This window comes from Rhinopithecus roxellana, chromosome 12 (assembly GCF_007565055.1).
Source record: "Rhinopithecus roxellana isolate Shanxi Qingling chromosome 12, ASM756505v1, whole genome shotgun sequence".
Taxonomy (NCBI): Eukaryota; Metazoa; Chordata; class Mammalia; order Primates; family Cercopithecidae; genus Rhinopithecus; species Rhinopithecus roxellana.
This window is the reverse complement of record NC_044560.1, coordinates 46,971,223-46,997,482: the sequence shown is the minus strand read 5'-3', so window position 1 is coordinate 46,997,482 and position 26,260 is coordinate 46,971,223. Positions and strand designations below refer to the sequence as shown.

Below are 26,260 nucleotides of genomic sequence, written 5' to 3'. Positions count from 1 at the left end.
CCCCACTAATTTTTGTATTTTTAGTAGAGACAAGATTTCACATTGTTCGCTAGGCTGGTCTCAAACTCCTGGCCTCAAGTGATCTGCCCACCTTGGCCTCCCAAAGTGCTGGTATTTCAGGTGTGAGCCATTGCGCCTGACCTACAATTTTTCTTCTGTAATTAATTACTACTGTGGTATGGAATTGGCACTGTGATATGAAATGTCAGTGGCAGGATGTGGATTTTATACTACAATGTACAACAGAAACATCACCCTTAAAACTGGAAGCAATATTCTTTTTCTTCATTTTTTTTTTTTTTTTTTTTTTTTTTTTTTTTTTTTTTTTTTTTTTTTTTTTTTGAGACGGAGTCTCGCTCTGTCACCCGGACTGGAGTGCAGTGGCCGGATCTCAGCTCACTGCAAGCTCCGCCTCCCGGGTTTACGCCATTCTCCTGCCTCAGCCTCCCGAGTAGCTGGGACTACAGGCGCCCGCCACCTCGCCCGGCTAGCTTTTTTTTTTTGTATTTTTTAGTAGAGACGGGGTTTCACCGTGTTAGCCAGGATGGTCTCGAACTCCTGACCTCGTGATCCACCCGTCTCGGCCTCCCAAAGTGCTGGGATTACAGGCTTGAGCCACCGAGCCCGGCCCTTTTTCTTCATTTTATAATGGAAGACAGCTGTTCAAAACATATACACTTCTTTTTTTGTTTGTTTCTGGGGACAGAGTCTCATTCTGTCACCTAACCTGGAGTGCAGTGGCATGATCATAGCTCGCTGCAGCCTTTATCTCCTGAGCTCAAGCAATCTTATTATCTTAGCCTCCCAAGTAGCTGGCATTACAGGTACATGCCACTACACCTGGTGAATTTTTTTTTGGTTTTTTGACAGGGTCTCACTTCGTTCCCCAGGCTTATATATGCACGTAACTGCAAATTTTAAAAATTTATTTGCTTTCCAATATAGTTTTGTAGTGCATTCCAATCTTTTGTATGTCAAGGCAAAAAGAAAATAATACTTATATGGCAAACTGGGCGGGTATATGGTTGGCTATCCCAGTGGTGGGGGCGTTGATGGAATATTTTGCATACTTGTAACCTGCCTATGCACAGTGAGCTGCAGCCTGCATTGGCACCTCTGCTGTGTCACTGCATTTTGCAGTGTGGTGCCTTCCATTCTTAGCACCGTGTTTACACCATCAAGACTAATTGAGAGAGGTGAGCTGAATAAAGTTCTCTTGTTTTCATAAAATTTGAAATTCAATAAGAACTTTTAGAATCTAGTTTTTAATTCTTATAATATTGAGAATGTAGTTGAGGCCATGGTTTTATTTCTGGAAACCTAGTTCAACAGGAAAATTGGCCAGATTGTTGTTTGCCAAATTATACTTCCAAATCAATAATTTTGAATGAGAATGAGCCAATCAAATTATACATTTGCGTGGCCAGCTGTGAATGCCCTGCCAAAAAGGCTAAGCTTTCAATCCAACCTTTGCTAGTGAGCTGAGGTGGAAAGTTTTGTTTGGATGACACAAACAGTACAATTTCTTTCAATTATTCAAACAAAGAAAATCTCTTCAACACCATACCATGCTCAAGTTACTTACTCCCTATGTAGTATAATAGACTGCCACATTGCATATTCAGTTCATCAGGCATTGAACTATCTGTGGTTCTAGCCAAGGGAGCATATCCCATTGATGATATTAATTACTATGTCCATGACTTGTTCCATTTTCAACTTTGTTTATAGGGCAAAGTGACATTTATTTTTTGAGACAGGGTCTTATTCTGTCCCCCAGGCTGAGTGCAGTGGCACAATCATGGCTTGCTGAAACCCCGAACTCCTTGGCTCAAGCAATCTTCCCAGGTCAACCTTCCAAGTGGCTGGGACCACAGGCGTACGTCACCATGCCCAGCTAGTTTTTGATTTTTTCCTGCAGACAGGGTCTCCCCTTATTGCTCAGGAAGGTCTTGAACTCCAGGCCCAGGCAATCCTCCTGCCTCAGCCTCCCAAAGTGTTGGGATTACAGGCATAAGCCACTGCACCTGGCCAGGGCAAAGCGATTATTATTGCATGAGGCAAATGAAAGGAGAATCAAGTTTCATGTCTTTGTAAAATGGTGCTGTTTTTGGTTTACTTATTATTGCAAGTAGTACTGATTATCCAGAAATAGAAAATATAGGCAATGCTTAATCATTTGTATCTAGTTTACATTAAATTTTGAACTTTCCTTAAAACCCCCAAAATAAGTCATTTTCTAATGTTGTGTCCATCTAAGGCCTGATGTCTAAAAGTACCTTGGTCACATAAACATTCTCCTCAGCACTATGAATTGAGTGGTTGTTTTTATCTGTGTGCATTATCAGCTGCCTTAGGAGCATCACCAATACACCTTTTTTTTTTTTTTCTGAGACAGAGTCTCACTCTGTTGCCCAGGCTGGAGTGCAGTGGCATAATTTCGGCTCATTGCAACCTCTGCCTCCCGGGTTCAAGCGATTCTTCTGCCTAAGCCTCTTGAGTAGCTAGGATTACAGGCACGCATCACCACACCCGGCTAATATTTGTATTTTTAGTAGAGACAGGGTTTCACCATGTTGGTCAGGCTGGTTTCAAACTCCTGACCTCATGATCCACCTTCCTCGGCCTCCCAGAGTGCTGGGATTACAGGCGTGAGCCACCACGCCCAGCCACCGATACACCTTTTAAATCTTCTCACCCTGACTTTCTCAAGCGTGTTTTCAGCCTTCTGGAAAAATGTGTGTATCTACTTGGATATACTTGGCAAATATTCGTTTTTGAGAGTAAGGCCTATAGAACGTTTTTCTGTAAGGTAATTTTTTCCACTTAATAACATAACTGCATTTCACAGAAATATCATATATATATATTTTATATTAAAAAATCCTTTTGAAATTGGGTCATATCTTCAGCTCATTATGTTTATCATCACATGTTGCTTTCTTTCTTCCTATATTCCAGTTGTACTGGTCAGTACCATTGTTCCATAAGGGTACCTACTTTTTTTGACATATGAACATTTTGCATATTAATCGCCTATAAATATATTTTTACTTTCACAAGAAATACAGTCATCTGTTTTCCTGAAAGGTGGAGTCTTATTGAGCATTTTGTCTTCTAAATTTTGCTAAAGATATGTGTACAGAAGAACATTTTTCTGCTATTTGAAAAACAATGGGCCAGACGTGGTGCCTCACGCCTATGATCCCAGCACTTTGGGAGGCCGAGGTGAGAGGATCACTTGAAGTCAGGAGTTGGAGACCAACCTGGCCAACATGGCGAAACCCCGTCTGTATTAAAACTAGAAAAAGTAGCCGGATGTGGTGGTACACACTTGTAATCCCAGCTACTTTTGGGAGGCTGAGGCACAAGAATTGCTTGAACCCAGGAGACAGAGGTTGCAGTGAGCTGCGATCGCGCCACTGCACTCCAGTCTGGGCGACACAGCCAGACTTTGTCTCAACAAAAAAAAAAAGAAAAAGAAAGAAAGAAAAACATTATAGTGGCAACTGACATTCTGTCTCATCCCAAAGCTTCTATTTAGCATCAGCTAGTTTTTCCATGGGAGAAAGTAGTAGTGTGGGCAGATAGTTTCTGACTTGTCAGGGAGGCAAAGTGTTTTGTTCAAGATTCTTCAGGACAAGGAACACATGCCTGTAAATCCCACCAGTCTTTGAAATATGACTTAGGTTGTTAAATGTATTAAACAGATGTAGAAATATTAGGTACTAGTGTGCCTCTTCACATAGCACTGTATATATGTTAATGTATCATTACTGTTGTTTTTCATGTAAATGACACATTTCTGAGACTTTCTCATTTATTCTAAACTTTATTTACATTCTGTATTAAAAATGAAAATTTAATCTTAAATTGCATTTAGGGGAAAATGGGCCTTTTGTTTTTAATTATCACTAGGCAGGCAGTCTTTTAGTTTTCTGAGCAAGGAGTTTTTTTTTTTTCTTTTTAATTTATTTATGTATTTTTTGAATCAGGGTCTTGCCCTGTAACCCAGGCTGGTGTTCAGTGATGCAACTGTGGCTCACTGTAGCCTCGACCTCAGCCCCACAAGTAGCTGAGATTATAGACGCATGCCACCACACCCAGCTAATTTTTAAATTTTTGTAGAGATGGAGTCTCCCTCTGTTGCCCAGGCTGGTCTCAAACTCCTGGACTCCAGCGACCTCCTGCCTTGGCTTCTCAGGGTGCTGGGATTACAGATATGAGCCACTGTACTTGGTCTATTTTTTTCTTTTAATCTTCATGTCCCTCACCAGATTTTATGCCAAGATTATCTGTGCTAGCTCTTTGAGGAGCCTCTTTTTATAAAATTAAACTGGTTCATTTATTTATAAACATTTATTATGTACAACTATGTATTAGGCCATTTCTGAGCACTAGAGAAATAGTGAAAAATAACACTGAATTCTGCTCTCATTAAGCTTATTCTGTGGTGGGAATAGATTTGTTAATTCATCCTTATGCTAATAGTGATAGTGGAATGTTTATTGAGTACACACAGTGTGGGAGATAACATACTTGAACTGGGGGTACAATGATGAATAAGGTAAATCTACCAAACAAATGTGTTATCCTATGTTCTTGGATAATTAATTAGATCACCCCTAAAACTCTATCTTGCAAAATGTGATGTTTGGATGACAGTTAGTATGTGACCTTGTTTTTAGTCTTTTTCATCTTCAGCTTCTAGATCCACATACAGAAACCTGCATTTTTATGCCCTGATGGCATATATATAACTATAATATTTTAGAGTTATGTATCTTGTCAGATTTTCCAAGTTTTATTGTTTGCTTTGAATTGTACTCATATTTTTACCCTTTAGATGAAGTTACAAAGTTAAGATTTTACCTGTTTAAACAACATTTAGGAATGTAATGATAGGCCAGGCACAGTGGCTCACGCCTGTAATCCCAGCACTTTGGGAGGCTGAGGCAGGCAGATCATCTGAAGTCAGGTGTTCGAGAGCAGCCTGGCCAACATGGTGAAATTCTGTCTCTACAAAGAATACAAAAATTAGCTGGGCATGGTGGCAGGTGCCTCTTGGCACAGCTAGTCAGCTGGAGAAGCGCTTGAACCCAGGAGGCAGAGGTTGTAGTGAGCAGAGATCGTGCCATTGCACTCCAGCCTGGGCAACAAGAGCGAATCTCCATCTCAGACAAAAAAAAAAGAAAGAAAAAAAGAAATGTAATGATTGAAAAAAATTCTCCATTCTGTAATGTCAGAGAAAAAAAATGTGATGATTATGTCATTTAAACATTTTCTTCCCTCCACCCTTTTTTTTTTGGTCACCGTAGGTCATTCCTAATGTACATAACAAGGCCAATAAAATCACCAGTAACCAGAACCAGGACACCCAAGAAAAGAAAGAAAAGGTAACTTGAACTTCTCAAGGCTTTAAAAAATGTTTTTGGTTTTATTTTTTCCATATCTGAACTCTAATAAAAGTGGCTTTTTGATGAGCGTCAGTGTTGTAGAAGCACTATATTTATTTATTTTTTTTCCTGCGAATATAACTGGTTCTTACCAGGATGGAGGACCGAAATGTGGTGCAGCGTAGATGCAAAAATATTATAAACGGCCAGTCAGCCATCAACGTCTATAGCTTTCTTTCCTGTTCAGACAGGCTGGTTGTTTGTCCATTCTCAGAACGTGCCTCTCACACTGAGACTTTGATCTTGCTGCTCTCGCCTGGAAGTCCATTTCCCACATTGCTCTCCCATAAGAATCCTTTTCATTCTTCAAGGACCACATCAAAGGTCATCTCTCCTGAGAAAACTATCCTCCCTGTCAATCAGAATTAATCCTCCATTCCTGTTTGCCCACCTCTATTGAAGTAGAATCTGTTGACCTAAAAATTATTTTAAGATGTGGTGTCCAGTAGGGATGAATTTTCATTTTTTCCCATCAAGAGAATTTATTCTTCTCTTGGGGAATTACTGTCCCACTGTTTTAAAATAGACCTCCTTTACCCACTGATTTGCAGTGCAACTCTGCTGTATCTCAGGTTACAAGGGGGAGTCTGTTTCTGAGCTTTCTCTTTGTTCCATTTGATCAACTTGTCTATCCCAGTACAAATGCTGCACTGATGGAATTATTAAAGCCTAGTAATCAATCTTGTTTCCCGATAGAGCACTTTCTTTTATATGTTTCTTCTTCTTAGACATGTCTTAATGATTTGTATCATTTTTCTTTTCTGTATCCATTTAGAATCAGATTATTAAATTCCACAAAAGTTTCTTTTGGGATTTTGGTTGGAATTGTGTTGAATCTATAGATTAACACAGAAAGAAGTTACATCTTTTGGATGTTGAAACTTTTAAACCATTAATATGATTTTTTAAATTTATTAAATTCTTTTATTTCTTTTAATTTTTGTAATTTTCTTTCTTTTCTTTCTTTTTTTTTTTTGTGAGACAGAGTCTCGCTCGGTCGCCAGGCCAGAGTGCAGTGGCGCGATCTTGGCTCACTGCAACCTCCACCTCCTAGGTTCAAGGGATTCTCCTGCCTTAGCCTCCCAAGTTGCTGGGATTACAGGCATGTGCCACCATGCCCAGCTAATTTCTGTATTTTTAGTAGAGATAAGGTTTCACCATGTTGGCCAGGATGGTCTCGAACACTTGACCTTATGATCCACCCGCCTTGGCCTCCCAAAGTGCTGAAATTACAGGCGTGAGCTGCTGCACCCGGCCTATAATTTTTTAAAAAAAATATTGAAATCTTGATTTATTCCTAGGTATTTTATTTTGCTATTTAATGATACCTCTTTAAATTGTGTTTTCTGTCTGTTTCTAGTATGTAGACATAAAATTGACTTTTATATATTTATTTGACATCTTGTAACATTATTCTTTTAAAACATACAATAATCTAGTGGAGAATACTGGAAAAACCATAATGGTGAAACAAAAAAATAAAAATATAAACCTACAACCTAAAGATAAACTTATTAAACATTTCATATAGAACCTTTTAGTGTCTTTGTGTGTGTGCTCCATATATATACATGATATTTTTAGTAAGAATATGAATCTTCAATTCTTTTTCTATGTAGATTTTTATTTTTGGATTTTCTATACATATAATAAATAATAAACACTTTGGAATAAGGTAGTTTTCTTTTTCCCTTTCCAATCTTTCTTTTTCTCATTTTATTGTATCTGCTAAGACCTCTAGCACTGTGTTTAATAGAACTAATGATAGCTAACATTCTTGTCATTTTTCTTCCTGATATTTAAGGAAAAACTTTTACTGTTTCACCATTGAATATGATGTGTACTATAGGTATTTGTAGATAATCTGTCATGTAACTGTCTGATGGGTTCATCTTACCCACTGCCCAAATACAGTCGATTTATCAAGACAGGGGAATTGCAGTAGAGAAAGAGCTTAATGCATACAGAGCTGACTAAATGGGAGACTGGAGTTTTTTTATTACTATAATCAGCCTCCCTGAAAATTTGGAGGTTAGGGTCTTCTTTCAAAGATAGTTTGGGGGCTAGGGAATAGGGAATGTGATTAGTTTGGTTGGTGATGAAATCATAGGGAGTCCAAAACTGTCCTCTTGCGCTGAGTCAGTTCCTTGGAGGAGGTGAGGCAGAAGACCAGATAAACTTACCAGTCTGGGTACGTTGGCTGATCTATCAGAATGCAGAGTCTGGAAAATACCTTAAATACTAGTTTTTATAATAGTAACATTATACATGGAAGCAACTGAGGAGGTTAGAAATCTTGTGGCTTCTAAACCATAATTTCTAATCTTGTGGCTAATTTGTTGGTTTTGCAAAGATGGTCTGGTCCCCAGGCAAGTTGGGGGTTTGTTTTGGAAAAGAGCTATTGCCATCTTTGTTCCAAAGTTTAACTATAAACTAAATTCCTTCTATGGTCAGCTTGGCCTAGACACAAGGATGAAGGTATTGTAGGCCAAGGTATTGGAGGTTAAAGGCAAGATGGAGTTGGTTAGGTCAGATCTCTTTCAGTGCAGTAGTTTTCTCACTGTTAATACGTTTTGCAAACATGGCTTCAGTCAGGTTAAGGAAATACTGTCTTTCTTCATTCCTACTTTGCTAAGAATTTTTACCATGAATGGCACTGGCATTGAATTTAACCAGATGTATTACTAATCCCCAGTGAAAGAAATGTGTGTATGTATAAATTTTTTTCTCCTTGAATCCCTTAATGTAGTAAATTATATTAATAGATTTCAGAATGTTGAACCAATCTTGAATTATTGGAATGCAATTTATTTGGTCATGATTTTTTTTTTTTTTTTTTTTTTTGGCTCATTGCTGATATTTCTTTTAGGGTTTTTCCATCCATGGTCATGAGTGAGATTTGCCTAGAAATTTTCATTTATATACTGTCCAGTCTGGCTTTGGTTATGGTAAACTACTAAAATGATTAGTAGGAGCATGTATTCTTTTAAGTTCTCTGAGAGTTTGTATAAAAAAAGAAATTATCGGCCGGGCGCAGTGGCTCATGCCTGTATTCCTAGCACTTTGGGAAGCCAAGACAGACAGATCACAAGATCAGGAGTTCAAGACCAGCCTGACCAACATGGTGAAGCCCCATCTCTATTAAACATACAAAAATTAGCTGGGTGTGGTGGCATGCACCTGTAATCCCAGCTACTCCAGAGGCCGAGGCAGGAGAATCCCTTGAACCCGGGAGGTGGAGGTTGCAGTGAGCCGAGATGGCGCCACTGCACTCCAGCCTGGGCGACAGAGCGAGACTCTGTCTCAAAAATAAATAAATAAATAAATAAAAGAAAGAAAGAAATTATCAGTTCCTTCAATCTTTAGTCAAGCTACCCTATGAAGCCATTGTGGGCCTGTGTTTTCTATGTGGGAAAAATTTACAATACTGATTTAGTTCTTTAATAGTTATTGAATCATTCTGATTTTCTATTTCTTCTAGAGTCATTTTTGGTCATTGACTCTTCTAGGGATATTAATATCACCTAAGTTTTTCCATTTGTTGGCATAAACTTGTTTGTGTATTCTTTTTTTTTTTGTTTTTGGAGACAGTCTTGCTCTGTCACCCAGGCTGGAGTGAAGTGGTGCGACCCCAGCTCACTGCAACCTCCACCTCCCAGATTCAAGTGATTATTGTGCCTCAGCCTCCCGAGGAGCTAGAATTACAGGCATGTGCCACCATGCCTGGCTAAATTTTTATATATTTTTTAGTAGAGACAGGTCTTACCATGTTGCCCAGACTGGTCTTGAAGTCTTGAGTTCAGGCAGTCTGCACACCTCAGCCTCTCAGTGCTAGGATTACAGGCCTAAGCCACCACGCTCAGCCATTTCTCTTAACTTTAATCATCTCTGCTCCATTCATAGTGGTTCTTTTTCATTCTGAATTATGGCCAGGCCTGGTAACTCACACCTATAATTCCAGCACTTTAGGAGGCGTAAGTAGGAGGATTGCTTTAGCTCAGAAGTTCCAAGACCAGCCTGGGCAATCTGGCAAGACCCTGTCTCTACAAAATATAAAATATTAGCTAGGTGTGGTGGTGTGCACCTATAGTCCCAGCTACTTGGGAGGCTGAGGTGGGAGGATCGCTTGAGCCAGGGAAGGCCGCAGTGAACCGTGGTCACACGATTGCACTCTAGCCTAGGGGACAGGGCAAAACCCTGTCTCAAAAAATTTTTTAAAAAGTAAAAAATAAAACAAATAATAATGAAAAATAAAATAAGGCCGGGCGCAGTGGCTCAAGCCTTTGGGAGGCTGAGACGGGCGGATCACAAGGTCAGGAGATGGAGACCATCCTGGCTAACACAGTGAAACCCCGTCTCTACTAAAAAATACAAAAAACTAGCCGGGCGAGGTGAGGGGCGCCTGTCGTTCCAGCTCCTTGGGAGACTGAGGCAGGAGAATGGCGTAAACCCGGGAGGCGGAGCTTGCAGTGAGCTGAGATCCGGCCACTGCACTCCAGCCTGGGTGACAGAGCGAGACTCCGTCTCAAAAAAATAAAAAAGATAAAATAAAATAAAATAGAATAAGTAATTATTTACTTTATCTTTTTCTTGATTAATCTTGAAAGTAATTTTTCATTTAATTTTTTTTCTGAAGAATTACCTTTTGAAGTGTGTTCATCTTATCTGTTATATCTTTTTTCTGCTTAATTAATTTTTTTCTCATCTTTATATTGCCTTGCTTCTTTGTTTGGATTCATTCCCCTTTTTCACCCCTTAATAATCTTTAGTTAAATGTGGAGATTATTAATTTTATTTCTTTCTTGTCTAAAATAATCGTTTAAGGTTATAAATTTTTTCTTTCTTTTTCTTTTTCTTTTTTTTTTTTTTTTTTTTTTTTGAAGACACAGCCTTACTCTGTTTCCCAGGGTGGAGTGCAGTGGGGTAATCATGGCTCACTGCAACCTCACTGCCAGTAGTCCTCCCATCTGAGCCTTCCAGGTAGCTGAGACCACTGACACACACCATCACGCCCAGCTAATTTTTTGTATTTTTTTTAGGGATGAGGTTTTGCCATGTTGCCCAGGCTGATCTCAAACTCCTGGGTTAAAGCAATCTGCCTACCTTAGCGTCCCAAAATGCTGGGGTTATAGGTTTGAGCCACTGCCTCTAGCCTCAATTTTGCTAAGTTCCTGTTTACTACATTCTAAGATTTTAAATTGAATTTCTGTTTTTTGGTACTACGGGCTTTTTATTTGTTTGTTTTTGTTTTTGTTTTAAGCTCCAATGTGATTTCTCTTTGACCCAAAATGTATTTAGAAATATATTCTGAAGTTTCCACATGAATATTTTTAAATATCTTTTTGTTCTTATGTTCTAATTTAGCTATAATCGGAGATGTTTATGTAATATTAATTCTTTGACGTTGGTTGAGACTTGTTTTTAATGGCCTAGTACGTAGTTATTATGAATGTTATATTCGTGATTAAAAAGGATAGTTATTATTTAGTTATTGAGTACAGGTTTTTTTTTTTTTGAGATGGAGTCTCGCTCTGTCGCCCAGGCTGGAGTGCAGTGGCCGGATCTCAGCTCACTGCAAGCTCTGCCTCCCGGGTTCACGCCATTCTCCTGCCTCAGCCTCCCGAGTAGCTGGGACTACAGGTGCCCGCCACCTCGCCCAGCTAGTTTTTTTTGTATTTTTTAGTAGAGACGGGGTTTCACCATGTTAGCCAGGATAGTCTTGATCTCCTGACCTCGTGATCCGCCCGCCTTGGCCTCCCAAAGTGCTGGGATTACAGGCTTGAGCCACCACGCCCGGCCGAGTACAGGTTTTTATAAAAAGTTGATAGATCAAACTAACTATTTGAGTTATTCCGATTTCCTATACTTACTGATTTTTTTTTGTTAGCATAACCTAATGATTGCCCCCTTTTGATACTAAAATTAGTCGTTTTTTGTGTATTTTTAGTTTTTATTTCACATGTTTTCAAGTTAATTTATTAAGTGCATCCAAGTTTAAAATTTTTATATCATCCTGGGGGAATTGGCCCTTTTATTAATATGTGGCAGCGTTTAGTAATACATTAAACATCTGTTTCACTCACTGATATGGTTTGGCTGTCTCCCGACCCAAATCTCATCTTGAATTCTCACGTGTTGTGGAAGGGACCTGGTGGGAGATAATTGAATCATTGGGGCGAGTCTTTCCTGTGCTACTCTCATGATAGTGAGATCTCTCCTGCCTCATGGAAATGTAAGTCCATTAAACCTCTTTTTCTTCCCAATCTTGGATATGTCTTTATTAACAGCTTGAAAACAGATTTATACTCACTATCACTGAAACCATGTTGACTTTCTTCTTGTATTTGCCTGGTATGTTGGGTTGGAATTTGTTAAGCCACACACATAAAATGAAGTCAGGTCTAACTTTAGTGAATCTAAACTTGTATGGAATTTTTTTTTTTTTTTTTTTTTTTTTTTTTTGAGACAGAGTCTTGCTCTGTCACCCAGGCTGGAGTGCAGTGGCGTCATCTCTGCTCACTGCAACCTCCGCCTCTCGAGTTCAAGGGATTCTCCTGCCTCAGCCTCCTGAGTAGCTGGGATTACAGGCGTGCCCCACCATGCCCAGCTAATTTTTGTATTTTTAGTAGAAACAGGGTTTTACCATGTTGGCCAGGCTGGTCTCGAACTCCTGACCTCAGGTGATCCACCTGCCTCAGCCTCCCAAAGTGCTGGGATTACAGGCACAAGCCACCACACCTGGCCACTTGTATGGAGTTCTTAAGGTGCACCTTTTTCCTCTTTTTCTTTTTCTCTTCCATCTCAAGCTAAGACCAAGGCCAGGAAATAAATCTTCTGTGATCAATATTTTGGCTTGTTTATTTTTTTAAACCTTTATCTACTACAGATTTCACCCCATTAGGAAAAAAGTCCTAAATGAATTGAACCCATGGGACAACTTTAATTACACACATGTACATGGGGAGCAATCAAGACACTGACTCCTTGAGGATTTAAGGAAAGGGTTTTTGCAAAAGATGAGGAAAAGGGTGATTAGGTTGTTTACCAAATTAAAGGATTGTCTGTTTAACCTGATTGGCCACTGTCTTTGAGTTCAGATTTTAATCACAAAGATTATATTCAGATTAGCAGTGGCACACGTTATATGATCAGGCTGTTGTGGGTTTTTTGGGGGAACACCTATTAATAAGCATAGGTAATATATAAGATTCCAGAAGACGGTGGTTATTGCTTGCAGAGGTGTTTCTTTTTCCCTACAGATTGCAGGTAATTAGTTGGAGGATTCTTTGTCAATCTTTTAGAGGAACAAGCCTTTATTTTCAGGGATAGGAATTTGGGAGGGTGATATTTTTAGTCTAACTTCCCATCTTTCTTGGCCTCAAGGGGGCACTTGGGACTCATTAAATCCTTATCTCTCATTAGATAAAAATGTATAGATACTGGATGATTATATAAAAGTCAAGACAATACAATCTGTAGTGAGAGAAAACAGATCAGTGGTTCCTTGGGGATGGGGTGTCAAGGGAAGAGGTGGGAAGGAGGGATTTAAAAAAGACATGAGCAGATTTTTAGGGATGATGGTTATGTTGACTATCTTGATTGTGGTGATGGATTCAAACTGTATCCTTTAAATGTGTGCAGTTTTGTACATGTCAATTATACTTCAATATATTGAATTAAAGTTGTTAAAGACAAACCAAAAATTCCTACCATCTTGCAATTTGCGTTTCTAGTGGGGCAAGGCAAACAGGATAGAATCAGTAACTGCTACTTTATTTTTATTTTTTTATTTTTTTTCAAAATGGAGTCTCACTCTGTCACCCAGGTTGGAGTGCAGTAGCGCAATCTCAGCTCACTGCAACCTCCACCCCCCAGGTTCAAGCAAATCTCCTGCCTTAGCCTCCTGAATAGCTGGGACTACAGGTGCATACCACCACACCTGGCTAATTTTTGTATTGTTTTAGTAAAGATGGGGTTTCACCATGTTGGCCAGGCTGGTCTTGAAGTCCTGACATCAGGTGATCTGCCCGCCTTGGCCTCCCAAAGGGCTGGAATTATAGATGTGAGCCACCATGCCTGGCCAGTAACTGTTACTTTAAAGTAATTTGGGGACAAGACATGGAAACCCACAAAATGTGACATTTGGAAGGGACTGGAATTTGAGCTCCATGAGAGCAGGGACCTCATCTGTTGGATTATTACTCTACCTCTATTGCCCAGAACACTGCCTGGCATCATATATATTTCTTGAATGAGTAAAGAATCCTAAAATCAAAACAGATCTCTGGTTTTAGGTTTCCAAGGGTTGGCAGATGCCCTCCAGGCAAGTGTCACCTTCCAGTGCTCCACTGGACCTCCTGATTTGGGATTTATAGTTGTTTCTGACTTCAGTCACATGTAACAAAAGCACTGTTTAAACTTTAATCTATCATTTTTATGTTGTTAAGAAGGGTTCTTCAGAATACCTAATCTACCCTATTGCTGGAATTTTGTCAATTCATATGTTGATGCAAAGATGTGAACATTCATCAAGTGTTTATTGGTTACCTATAGTCAACCAGTTACTGTGCAACAATCTGGGGATATAACATCAAAAAGGAAACATACAAGGTAACACTCTGTGGGGACACAGACAATGAACACCACGTAGGTGAATGAACTGGTTGCTACTCCAGCCACATCTGGGAACAAGATAATGTAATTAGTTCAGGAAAATTCCACATAAGATCCCAGGAAAGAAAAAAGTATGTGTGTGATTCTTATCAACTTTGGACTGCTCCATTAAACCAGTTGAATTTCAATGCATGGCAAAGGTATTTGCATTCAGTAAAAACCCCAGTAGGAACCTGTAATACCAAAAGTCAACTGAGTTATTTGTCACAAAGAAAAACACCTAGCCACTGCATTAATGTGGCAACAGGAGAAATCATATCAGAATCTACATCTTCATTACAGGATGGTCTTTTAGTGGTTGCTGAATGCTCTTTTTACTGTATTACTTTTCTCTGAAATTGCATCTTAGATGCCAAGCATTTTGCTACATTCTGGAATGACAAGGCACCTTCACCATAAGAGGCATTCAGATCAGGGTGCCACGTGGAGTGAAATAAAGAGAATGTAATTAGTATGAAAATAAAAATGTGCCCAACATGCTTTGAGAGCATACTCTTTTCAAGGTTAGGAAGCCAGGTGACTAATCTATCTCTTTAAAAATTATTATCACTAGAAGAAGTTTTTTTGTGTATCTTATTTTCTCCTTAGTATAAAAGTAAGACATGGTCTCAAGAATCATTGACAATACAAATCACCTGAAACTCATTTCTAACAGAGGTCTACGTTTGGTTGGAGATCATTGACTTTAAAAACAGAGAGTGACTAAAAACTAAACAAACAAAAAACCAATGAGCAGATCTTGCATAAGTCTCTAGTTTTATTCTGGTTTGCCTCAGTTCACTGTTTTTTGATCTGTTTTGCATTATGTAGAGTGAAAGAATAGGCAATCAGGATTCATAGAAACACTAGTATTGGCCAGGCACAGTGGCTCACGCCTGTAATCCCAGCACTTTGGGAGGCCAAGGCGGCAAGATCATTTGTCAGGAGTTCAAGACCAGCCTGACCAACATGGTGAAACCCCATCTCTTCCAGAAATATAAAAATTAGCCAGGTGTGGTGGTACAAGCTTGTAATCCCAGCTACTTGGGAGGCTGAGGCAGGAGAATTGCTTGAACCCAGGAGACGGAGGTTGCAGTGAGCCGAGATGGCACCACTGCACTCTAGCATGGGTGACAGAGTGAGACTGTCTCAAAACAAAAAAGAAATACTAGTATTAACTGAAGGTTCCTAAAAACTCTTGGCTATTTTCTAAGGTTTTCTTCAGTGTTATTTTACATATTTTCTTTCTTCAAGAGGTTATGAACTTTGATTATGTGAATTTGGATTCTTATATAAAAATGATTCTGAGTTTGTGGTTTTTGTGAAAAAGAGATTCTTAAAATTATTATTAAAAGGCTTGTACATTTAAAGTAATGTAACTTTAGTCAACTATTTTCTGGAAACTCTGGGAATATTACATTTAAATAATGCTCATTTCTATAAGCAATCAGAAAGAGATTCCTTATTTTGAGAAATTTACATCTAATTTATTAATAGGCTCTGAAGGTAGGAAAATATTTCACACTCAAAATGAAAGGTAAGGACTTTTCTTTCTCCAGTGCAGATACACAGAATGTGTTCAGCTTCTGTCCTGCAACTAGAGCCATATGTTGAATGTAGACACAGGAATGCAAAACCCTACTGGTTTTTTGTCAAAGAGCTGTTCTTTCCAGTGGACCCAAGACATGGTCTTGTATAAAAAGACAGACAGGCACACAAAAAGACTAAAAAATGCATTCTCTATTGTCTCTCAACCAATGGAGAATAGATCTTTATAGAACCAATATATTATAGATTCTCATCCGAACAAATAACTCTAAATGGTCAGACCATAAAACCAAACTTCATTTATTTCTACTATCAGTGAGGAATTACAAGTGCGTATCAGAACCAAACTTGGTCTCATATCATAAACAAAATCATAGAACTGGAAATAAAAATCAGAGAAACTGTCAAAAAAGCAAAGTTCTGTTGCCACTTGGAATTAACTGTGGGTGCCAAAAAATCATGTAAATGGGCTTAAACAGCTCATGAATTGCATCTCTGAGGCATCACAATTTAATTGGTTCTGGTAGGTGAGTCTGCTTGAGCATCTCTGTGGGACCTCCAAAACTGTTCAAAGTATAATTTAAGAAAAAAATAAAAACATGACTGAAAATTATGCAAAATGTGCAGGTGCCAGGTATTTATTTAACTCATTAATGAGGGAACCAATAAGATGGTAAGCCTGGTGCAGAGAGAATTGAAGAGAGTGAAGTGCTATTGAAGAGAGTGCTAAAAGAAAGAATGCTTAAGATTCCGATTTAGATAAAAAACTGGTTAATGTCTTACAGGGCAATAAAACTGTAACCTTTGAAGTGATCTTTTCTACAGGACTAAAATCATTTGCATCTCTACCAGACACAATTAATATGCAATGATATTGAGCAAGAATTATTTGCATCTCTGACATTTTTCTAAGGTTAATAATACGTCAGGAAACCCAAGCAGCACGAGTGACAACCAGTTGTTTAGTCATTCAGCAAATCGTTCAGGGAGGCCTACTGTGTTCCCAGGACTGTTCTCAGAGTTGAGGATACCACAGAGTCTGTTTTGTGCTTTACTCTCCTGAAGGTCATAATCACCTGGTCTGGTTGTACATCCCTTGCTCCGGCTGCCTTTGCCATACCTGGGGAGAGCCTGGCCCTGTACGCACCCTTCTCTCATGTGCAGTATCTGGCAATCCACATTCAGACTATAAGGAGACCAGGACATGCTTATTCTGTATTCTTTTTCAAGAATATCAGTAGAAGCTAATTAAATAAATCAGTTGTACAATTTTGCCTTAGATATAAAAAATTCCATTAAAGAGAATTCATCTCAATATTATTTTAAAACCTGGCTGTCTTTGTTCTGAGTATTGTCTTTGATATAGAATATCCTGGTTCTGAGGAAAAGGTTTACTGAAAAGAGTTCATTTGCCTTTACTCTTCATTTCACTCAGTTTTAAGTTTTTTTCAACTTAAAAGAATCAAAGAGACAAAGTGATCACATTTCTGGATTCTCCTGTTGCCTAAGAGGCATTTTGTGTTTGGCATCTTCGGTCATCACTCTTGCATTTTATAGATTTTTGCATTTTCTACAAGTGTATATAGTTTCCGCTTTGGTTCGACATTATCTTAAGTAAATAAGGGTGTGTGCTTTCCTTTATGACTCTCAAATAGTGTTTTCTATTTTGGAGGAATTTATTACATGCCTGCTTTCTGTAATGGACCACTCATTGGCCACTTACTGAAATGTATCCTGCCATTAGTGGTTTTGTCATATAAAGCATAATTGAATGTACTTTATTGAAATCCTGTAGCATAATCCAGTTGTTTTGGCTTTTGTGAAGTGCTTGGGTATATCGGCTCCTATTCTTTTTAGCAGCTTGAGTCTCACCGTTGAGTTTGGCATGTTTTATTTTTCCCATCGTTCAAGAAAATGTCTTCATTCTGTGAAGGTAATTTGATCCTAGAGTTTAATTCTACTTTAATTGTGTATATGAACCAAATATTGATGTGCTGTATCATTTCATTTGTGAATTGAATGAATATTTATGCAGATATAATTATTCACTATGAAGATATTTCTTTTTGAAAATGTTGAAGTGTGTGTTGACCATCAATAAATTATAGATGAATACATTTTCAGTTAGAAAATCTTGGTCTGTCAGGTGTCTTTTAAAGAATACAATCTGTAACTTCTACAATTGAAGAAAAAGTTTAAATCATTGTAGAATTAATACAATGGATAGTTTTTACTTTTATATTTATTTTAGAAATGTCTTTCATTTGAATTTTCTGGTTAATAACAAAATTACACTTCCACAATGTAAATAAAATACAAATAACTGATTTTCTCACTAGAGAAAGGAATGCATTCTTTTAGGTAGGTCAACAGTCTTAAAAACTTGCTTTTAAATTCCTATTTTTCTGCATTAGTGTGTTTATATCACAGAGTCACTTTTATATTATAACATAAACATAAAAGAATACATTGTGTTTGTTTTACAATCCTCATGATACGAATGAAGTTGGGTATGGTCTAAATATTTCGACTGTCTTTTTATGCTTTTTGTTGTTGAAAGAAGAGCATTGTACAAACACAGCATTTAACCCTTCTCTCAAATTTTGCATCTTCAGAGGCAAGGAACTGCCCCACCGCCGATGAAACTCCCTCCTCCTTATAAAGCTCTGTCTGATGACAGTGATGAAAATGAAGAAAAAGGTGCCTTTACCCACCGTGAGTGCCTTTTCACTATTTAGGGTAGATGCAGAACTTATTACATTATGTTTTAACAACTGTTGTAAATTATCAAATATATGGCTGTGAGTTCTTCAAAAATGTGCATGAACATATGCTGAAAAAGCAAATCTATACCTTTGAAGCTTTTGTGGCGTCATTTCCTCAGCTTTTCCCTTTGACACTGAGAAAGGGAATATTGAAGGAAGCTATATTGTACACTATTTTTCCTGTATTTCCTTCTAATCTTATTGTTTGGTTGTGAATACAAAAATGTCCCTAGTCTTTGAAATTAGAATTTGACCCATAATTATCTGGGTTGGATGTAGATTTCAGTTATTGATTACTTGCCTTACTCAAAGTGATGTTGCTAATGCAGAATCACAGAAGGCCCACCAACTTGTATTTTGTCCTTTAAAATTCATCTCACGATTTTCTTTTGCATTAGAGGAGTCAAATATCCATTCATATATATATTTAACTGTGGCTTTACTTAAAATAATTTGCATTTCTTTTATGTCTGTATAGTGTATACTATTGCTAATGTATACCAGATTTCTTTTGGAGGTGATGAAATGTTCTAAGATTAGATAGTGGTGATGGTTATACAGTTTGTGAATATACTAAAATCACTGACTTATACATTGTAAATTGGTGAATTTTATAGTATGTGAAACATATGTTTCCTTAACAGAATGTTTTCCCTTCTACAATATGGAAAAGGAATTCAATATCAAAATTGAGTCAAAATTCTTACTCTAGCAGTTCCTAGAGTGTGACCTTAAATATGCCCCCCTCTTCTATAAAAAGGGTGCAATAATGATACCTACTTCATAGGGTTATAATGAGGATTAAAATAAAGCAATAAAGCCTTTAGCCTGCCATATAGTGAGTCTTTGATAAGTATTATAGCTCCTATTATGGTTATAATAATTATTTATATTTTTCTTAATAAATAACAAATATATAAATAGAAATAAAATATAAAATAAATGTAACTTTATAATAATTAAGTTGATGTTATAAAAACTTGAATTGTACTTTGCAATTTTATGAAGCCCTTTCTTGTGTCATTTTCTTCATGCGTTCAATAAATCTTTTTTGAATACCATCTGCTTTTTAGTAACAGTGTTAAGTGAGTCTGCGATGGAATGAGTAACACATCGCTCCTTTTGTCTTGATTGAGCCACCACCCTGGAAGGGATAATGCAAAGGCATGGGAACAAACTGTGATAAGTGTACTGTGGGCTTTAGTTCTCAGTCTCTTTTTGGAGAGCTACACATGGTATATAAAGTTGATATGTATGTGCACATGTGTAATATATTTCCTTGTTCTGATATAGATATCAGGGCAACTGCCACAGAATGGAGCTCAGTTGTTGATTACTCCATACATTCTGGTTTCCTAGAAGGCCAGTATTTGTTGAGGTGTGCACCTAAGATTGTGTTCTAATCCTGGTTCCATTACTTGCTAGTTGTGAGTTTTTGGACAAGTTATTTAACTTCTTCATGGTTCACACTTGCTTATCTATGTGGGGGTGAGCGAATATCTTATAACCTGCCTCATATCATTGTTGCAACAATTAGAGGAGAAAAAGCTTTTGAAGAGCTTAGTATAGGCAATGTGATACCTACTAAATGCTCTGGTTTACCATGTACCAGACATTGTTTTAAAGCCTTTATGTGTGTTATTAACTCAGTCAACATACTAATTTTGTGAGGTTCTAATTATACAAATAAAAGCTCAGAGAAATTAAAGAATGTGTCTAAAGTTAGACAGCTAACAAATAGTAGAAATGGGGTTCAAACCCATGTGCTCTTACTCCAAAACCTGTAACATGATCGACACTTGCTGTTACTTAAAACTCATTATGATTGCAGAAATAGGTAGAGCTGGGCACAGTGGCTCATGCCTGTAATTCCAGCACTTTGGGAGGCTGAGGTAGATAGCTTACCTGAGGTCAGGAGTTCAAGACTAGCCTGACCAACATGGTGAAACCCCATCTCTTAAAAAAAAAATAGGTACAGAGTGATTTGGGGTTCTCTCTTAAATATCACTTTTATCCCTAAAATAGGCAGACTCAGCAGTGTCCTCCCCAAAGTTACAAGCTCATATGCACAGGCACATATACACGGCAGCAGTAGGGTCAGGAAGGACACTAATTTACCTCAAATGCAGAAAAAGACTTCTAATATTGAGCCATTCTTGAACTATAATATTATACATTTCATAGATTCTCCAGCAGACCTATTTTGGCTGTGTATATTACTTTTCTCTTCATTCATTTTGCTTCCCAATTTTTTTCCTTCACAGTGTACAGTCCCCATTTTATACCCTATTAAATTTACTGTTAACCTTCTCCAGAAGAGTTTGAACTGTATGGAGATATTTGTTAGATAATTCACATTTGAAATGCACGTGAACCTGAAGCCTCTGGCCTTCCTGTATTTCCTTTTGAAATAGATCCCATGGGTTTTTCTTTGTTCTTTGACTCATATTAAATGAACACTCTGCTCATCTGTTCTAAACTAAAAGTATTTTGGGTTGCTGTTTTATCAGATTCTTGTCCGAAGACTAAGCCTTTGTTTTTACAGTGATGAAAGTATGGCTCTGTAACTTTCCCAAGGACCATGATTCTGCAGCAGATGGCTGCAATGTAAGCTGTCGGCCTACAGAGAAGTGCTGATTTTATTAGAGAGATTCAGGGATGAGATACACATGGTTTTTGGGGGTTTTTCGAGATGGGGTCTTGCTCTGTCATCCAGACTGGAGTGCAGTGGCACAATCATGGCTCACTGAAACCTCAGTTTCCCAAGTAGCTGGTACCACAAGTGTGGGCCACCAGGCCTGGCTGGCTAACTTTTTTTTTTTTTTTTTTTGAGACAGAGTTTCACTCTTGTTGCCCAGGCTGTAGTGTAGCAGCACCATCTCGGCTCACTGCATCCTCAGCCTCCCAGGTTCAAGCGATTCTCCTGCCTCAGCCTCCCGAGTAGCTAGGATTATAGGAATGTGCCACCACTAATTTTGTATTTTTAGTAGAGACAGGGTTTCTTCTCCACGTTGGTCAGGCTGATCTCAAACTCCTGACCTCAGGTGATCCGCCCACTTCGACCTCCCAAAGTGCTGGGATTATGGGTGTGAGCCACCATGCTCAGCCTAATTTTTTAATTTTTTCGTAGAGATGGAACCTTGCTATTTTGCCCAGCTGGCCTCAGACTCCTGGACTCACACTATCCTTCCCAAAGTGCTGGGATTATAGGCGTGAGCCACCACACACTAGTCTAAAGCATGTTAAGAGCTGGCTTTACTAGTTACTTATTTATAAAGTTTATTCAGATAAGAAGTGTTTATTGAGTTGGATGTTATGCGTGGGGAGACACTGTTCTAGGTGTTGAGAATATGGCGGGGAACATGTCCGTTGCTCTCATTAGCTTAGATTCTGGTAGGGAGAAAGATTATAAACAATCAGATAGTTTAAATAGTGATAAGGTCTCTGAATGAAATAAAATAATAAAATTTAAAAATTATGTTAAAAATAAATTTTAAAACAAAAATAAAAAATAAAAACAAAACATGGGGCCGGGCGCGGTGGCTCAAGCCTGTAATCCCAGCACTTTGGGAGGCCGAGACGGGCGGATCACGAGGTCAGGAGATCGAGACCATCCTGGCTAACACTGTGAAACCCCGTCTCTACCAAAAAATACAAAAAAAAAACTAGCCGGGCGAGGTGGCGGGCGCCTGTAGTCCCAGCTACTCGGGAGGCTGAGGCAGGAGAATGGCGTGAACCCGGGAGGCGGAGCTTGCAGTGAGCTGAGATCTGGCCAGTGCACTCCAGCTTGGGTGACAGAGCGAGGCTCCGTCTCAAAAAAAAAAAAAAAAAAAAAAAAAGGTCCAAATAGGCTGGCTACCGTGGCTCACGCCTGTGATCCCAGCACTTTGGGAGGCTAAGGCAGGTGGATCACTTGAGTCCAGGAGTTCAAGACCAGCCTGGGCAATATGGCAAAACCTATCTCTACAAAAGTTACAAGAAATTAACTGGGTGTGGTGGTGAGCATCTGTAGTCCCACCCACTTGGAAGGCTGAGGTGAGAGGATCGCTTGAGCCTGCGAGGTAGAAGCTTCAGTGAGCCGAAATCATGCCACTGCATTCCAGGCCGAATGACAGAGTGAGACTCTGTCTCCAAAATGAAACCTAAATGAAGAAGGAACCACACTGCAAAGATCCGGCTCATATAGTCATCATATAGTCATCATATAGTCATCAGATAGTCATCAGATAGTCATCAGATAGTCATCATATAGATGAGGGCTTTTTTGAGCCTGAGACTGTGACCCACAGTAAAATACACTTTACTTAACCAATATAGATGCACACACACACGAACATGCACATATAATTGAAACAAAAGTTTTATGAAATATTACTTACCTTTATAATGTGTGAATTTTATTCTTTTTTATTTTATCCTATTTCATGTTTATAACGTTGGTTGCAACTCAGTATATTTTATGACTAACAAACAAGTCACAACCTGCATTATGAAAAACACTAATTTAGATCCAAGGCTTTCAAACTTCAGTGTGCCTCAGAAGATTCCAGAAAGCTTGTGAAAACAGTAATTGATAGTCATGGTCATTCCCTGCGCGCCCCCCCTCCACCCCCCCCAACACACACACACAGCACAGGCCATTTCTGATTCCTTAAGCCTGGACCTGATCATTTGCATTTAGAATTAGTTTCCAGGTGATGCTGGTATCACACTTCCGATCCAGAGACTACACTCTGAAAACCAAAACCACTGATCAAAATGGTCTTTAAAGTCATGGGAGCCCATAAGCTTACTTAGGAATACTGTGTAGACAGCAACAAGAAGCAAACCCAGCACCTGCCCCATGAGCCAGCAAGGAACACTTTAGCATAAGAACACTTCCAGGAGATTAGGGGATTATGTTGTTTATGAGAGAAGTGGTTCAAGAAGGCTGTCACTGACCTTCAGTGGTCAAGGGTGGAATGCTGCTAAGAAGTTGAAGAGGCTGGGACATGAAAATAACCATTGAATTTAACAACAAGAAATTGATGAAGAAGAAGAGAAAAAGGACTCTTGATAAAATAACTGTAGTATGCGGGGCACAGGTGCTCACCCCTGTAATCCTAGCACTTTGGGAGGCTGAGGTGGGCAGATCACTTGAGGTCGGAAGTTCAAGACCAGGCTGACCAACATGGTGAAACCCCATCTCTACTAAAAATACAAAAATTAGCTGGGTGTGGTGTTGCACACCTATAGTCCCAACTAGTCAGGAGGCTGAGGCACAAGAATCGCTTGAACCTGGAAGCGGAGGTTGCAGTGAGCCGAGATCGTGCCACTGCACTCCAGCCTGGGCAACAGAGGGAGGCTCTATCCCTTCCCCCGCCCCCCAAAATAATAAGCATAGTAATTATCGTTCAGATTATTATGAAACTTAAATGTTACAACCAATATAGAGAGTGTGGTGTGTAATGGGCATTTATATTTTAGATCACTTACCTTGCATAGTTGAACATATTTTATGACATTCTGGTGTCTAATTATCATAAGAAGTCTTATAACCATTAATTGAGAATTATGAAAAAAATTAAGAAACAATGTACTCCATCAGTGCCTAGCTCTTGGCAAAACTACCATTATCAAAGGTTGCAGGATTTGTCAAAGGTATGTATTGATGGTGCAGGAACTTTTGACTTACTTTGAGGAAATGGCCTTTCATATCTGGAATTAAAATCAGATTGTTTTGTCAAGAATTCAAGATTGGCCAGGCAGTGGCTCATGCCTGTAATCCCAGCACTTTGGGAGGCTGAAGCGGGCGAATCACAAGGTCAGAAGTGCAAGACCAGCCTGGCCAACATGGTGAAACCCCATCTCTACTAAAAATACAAAAAATTAACTGGGCATAGTGGCGGGCTTCTGTAATCCCAGCTATTTGGGAGGCTGAGGCAGAAGAATCGCTTGATCACTTGAACCCGAGAGGCAGAGGTTGCAGTGAGCCGAGATCATGCCACTGCACTCCACCTGGGCAACAGAGTGAGACTACATCTCAAAAGGATAAAAAGAATTCAAGATCACTGAGAGCATAAAGAGATCAGTTGACTGTTATGTGGTGACCTGAAAGTCTTGGTTTCTAACTGTAATCCTTCTTTGCTCTTGTGACCCAAATTTTCAGTTGGCTCTTGGGAAGATGCCATGTCTTTTTTCCACTAGCACTTTCACTTTTCTAACCAAAATAAAATGTTATGTCTTCTCCAAGGCAGACCTTTTACCTTCTAGTCCCAGTTTTGTCTAAAGCCATTACCAGCACTTCCATCCCCCAACCCTAGAATGAAACTTCTCTTCCGTTTGTTATCTGTCTTCCTGACAATGGATCAACAAACATTCATGAATCTTCATTCCCAGTCTCTTTCGGATTTGTAGTTGTTCCTTTACTTTTTTTTTTTTTTTTTTTTTTTTGAGATGGAGTCTTGCTCTGTCCCCCAGGCTGGAGTGCAATGGCCTAATCTCGGCTTACTGCAACCTCTGCCTCCTGGGTTCAAGCAATTCTCCTGCCTCAGCCTCCCGAGTAGGTGGGATTACAGGCGTATGCTACTGCACCTGGCTAATTTTTGTATTTTGTTGTTGTTGTTGTTGTTGTTGTTGTTGTTGTTGAGATGGAGTTTCGCTCTTGTTGCCCAAGCTGGAGTGCAATGGCCAGATCTCGGCTCACTGCAACCTCCGCCTCCTGGGTTCCAGCGATTGTCCTGCCTCAGCCTCCCGAGTAGCTGGGATTACAGGCATGCGCCACCACGCCTGGCTAATTTTGTGTTTTTAGTAGAGTTGGGGTTTCATCATGTTGGCCAGGCTGGTCTCAAACTCCTGACCTCAGGTGATCTGCCTGCCTTAGCCCTCCAGAGTGCTGGGATTATAGGCGTGAGCCACCGCGCCCGGCCCTTTACATTTTTATCACCAGTTTTAATAATTACATGATAATAATCACAGTCCCTTGAGTACCCAACTGTGTGCCGTACATTCTCCCCAACTTTTTGAATGCGTTCTCATTGGACATACAGAGGAGCCTTTGAAGAAGGTATTATACCTTCTGCTGACTTCAGCTTTGTGTCACCTTCTTTGGAAAACCTTGCCTGACTCCTTAGTTCAATATAGATTCCTGCATTTTTCTTTTATAGCAATTAACAAAATATCATGTTAGTATACTTACTAGATTAATATCTGTCTTCCCCGCTTAACCCTCTAAGTTCCATGAGGCTAGTGACCCTCTCTGTTTTGGCCTGGGACGTTAAACAAACCCAGTATTTGGCCAAATTAATGGCAGAGGGTATATGCCTCGGATAGTCAACAGTGGGGATGTGATGAAAATGCAGGTTTGCTTGTGGTGCTTCAGAGATACTCTTTCTGCCAAACCACCATCCACCTAGTTTCAGAGCATTCTGTGCAGAACAGCTTGACTTCTCTTTCCCCACATGCCATTTCCCACCTTATCTAAACGCTTCAGTCTCCTGAGAAAGAAGTGTCTATCCCCAGAAAGCCCTGCTTTGAATACTTTGATCCCAGAGGTTAAATGCTTTTACAACAGCCAGGTCTTTCTAACCTGCAAGCTTTCATTCTTTCAGTGACGTTTTTAAACTATGGGGAGCAGAAGATTTTGGAATGACTTTTTGTAACATATAAGAGAGTAGTCATAAAGAAACAATGAGAACCACACTATAGACATGTCTCTGTCTATGCAGATAAGGTCCTAGAAAGTCAGTATAATTGACTTGTTTGCTCCCACTGGCTTTTAAGGATCTAGCAGAGATGTGAATGGAACCCTACACTGTGGGAATCCTAAAGCCTTCCTTTATACTTTAATTTCAGAAAAGC

At 39.1% G+C, this 26,260-nt stretch overlaps 1 protein-coding gene across 4 annotated transcripts in view; it reads left to right on the top strand.

The window, feature by feature from the left end:
- Positions 1-26,260, top strand: part of PATJ (PATJ crumbs cell polarity complex component) — a 427,780-nt gene that overhangs the window by 173,757 nt on the left and 227,763 nt on the right. For all 4 annotated transcript variants that reach the window (XM_010370672.2, XM_030912915.1, XM_010370673.2 and 1 more), the window contains exons 26-27: positions 5,319-5,396; positions 18,272-18,371. In XM_010370672.2, coding sequence (XP_010368974.1) covers positions 5,319-5,396; positions 18,272-18,371 — 178 coding nt within the window. The remainder of the gene's footprint in view (positions 1-5,318; positions 5,397-18,271; positions 18,372-26,260) is intronic.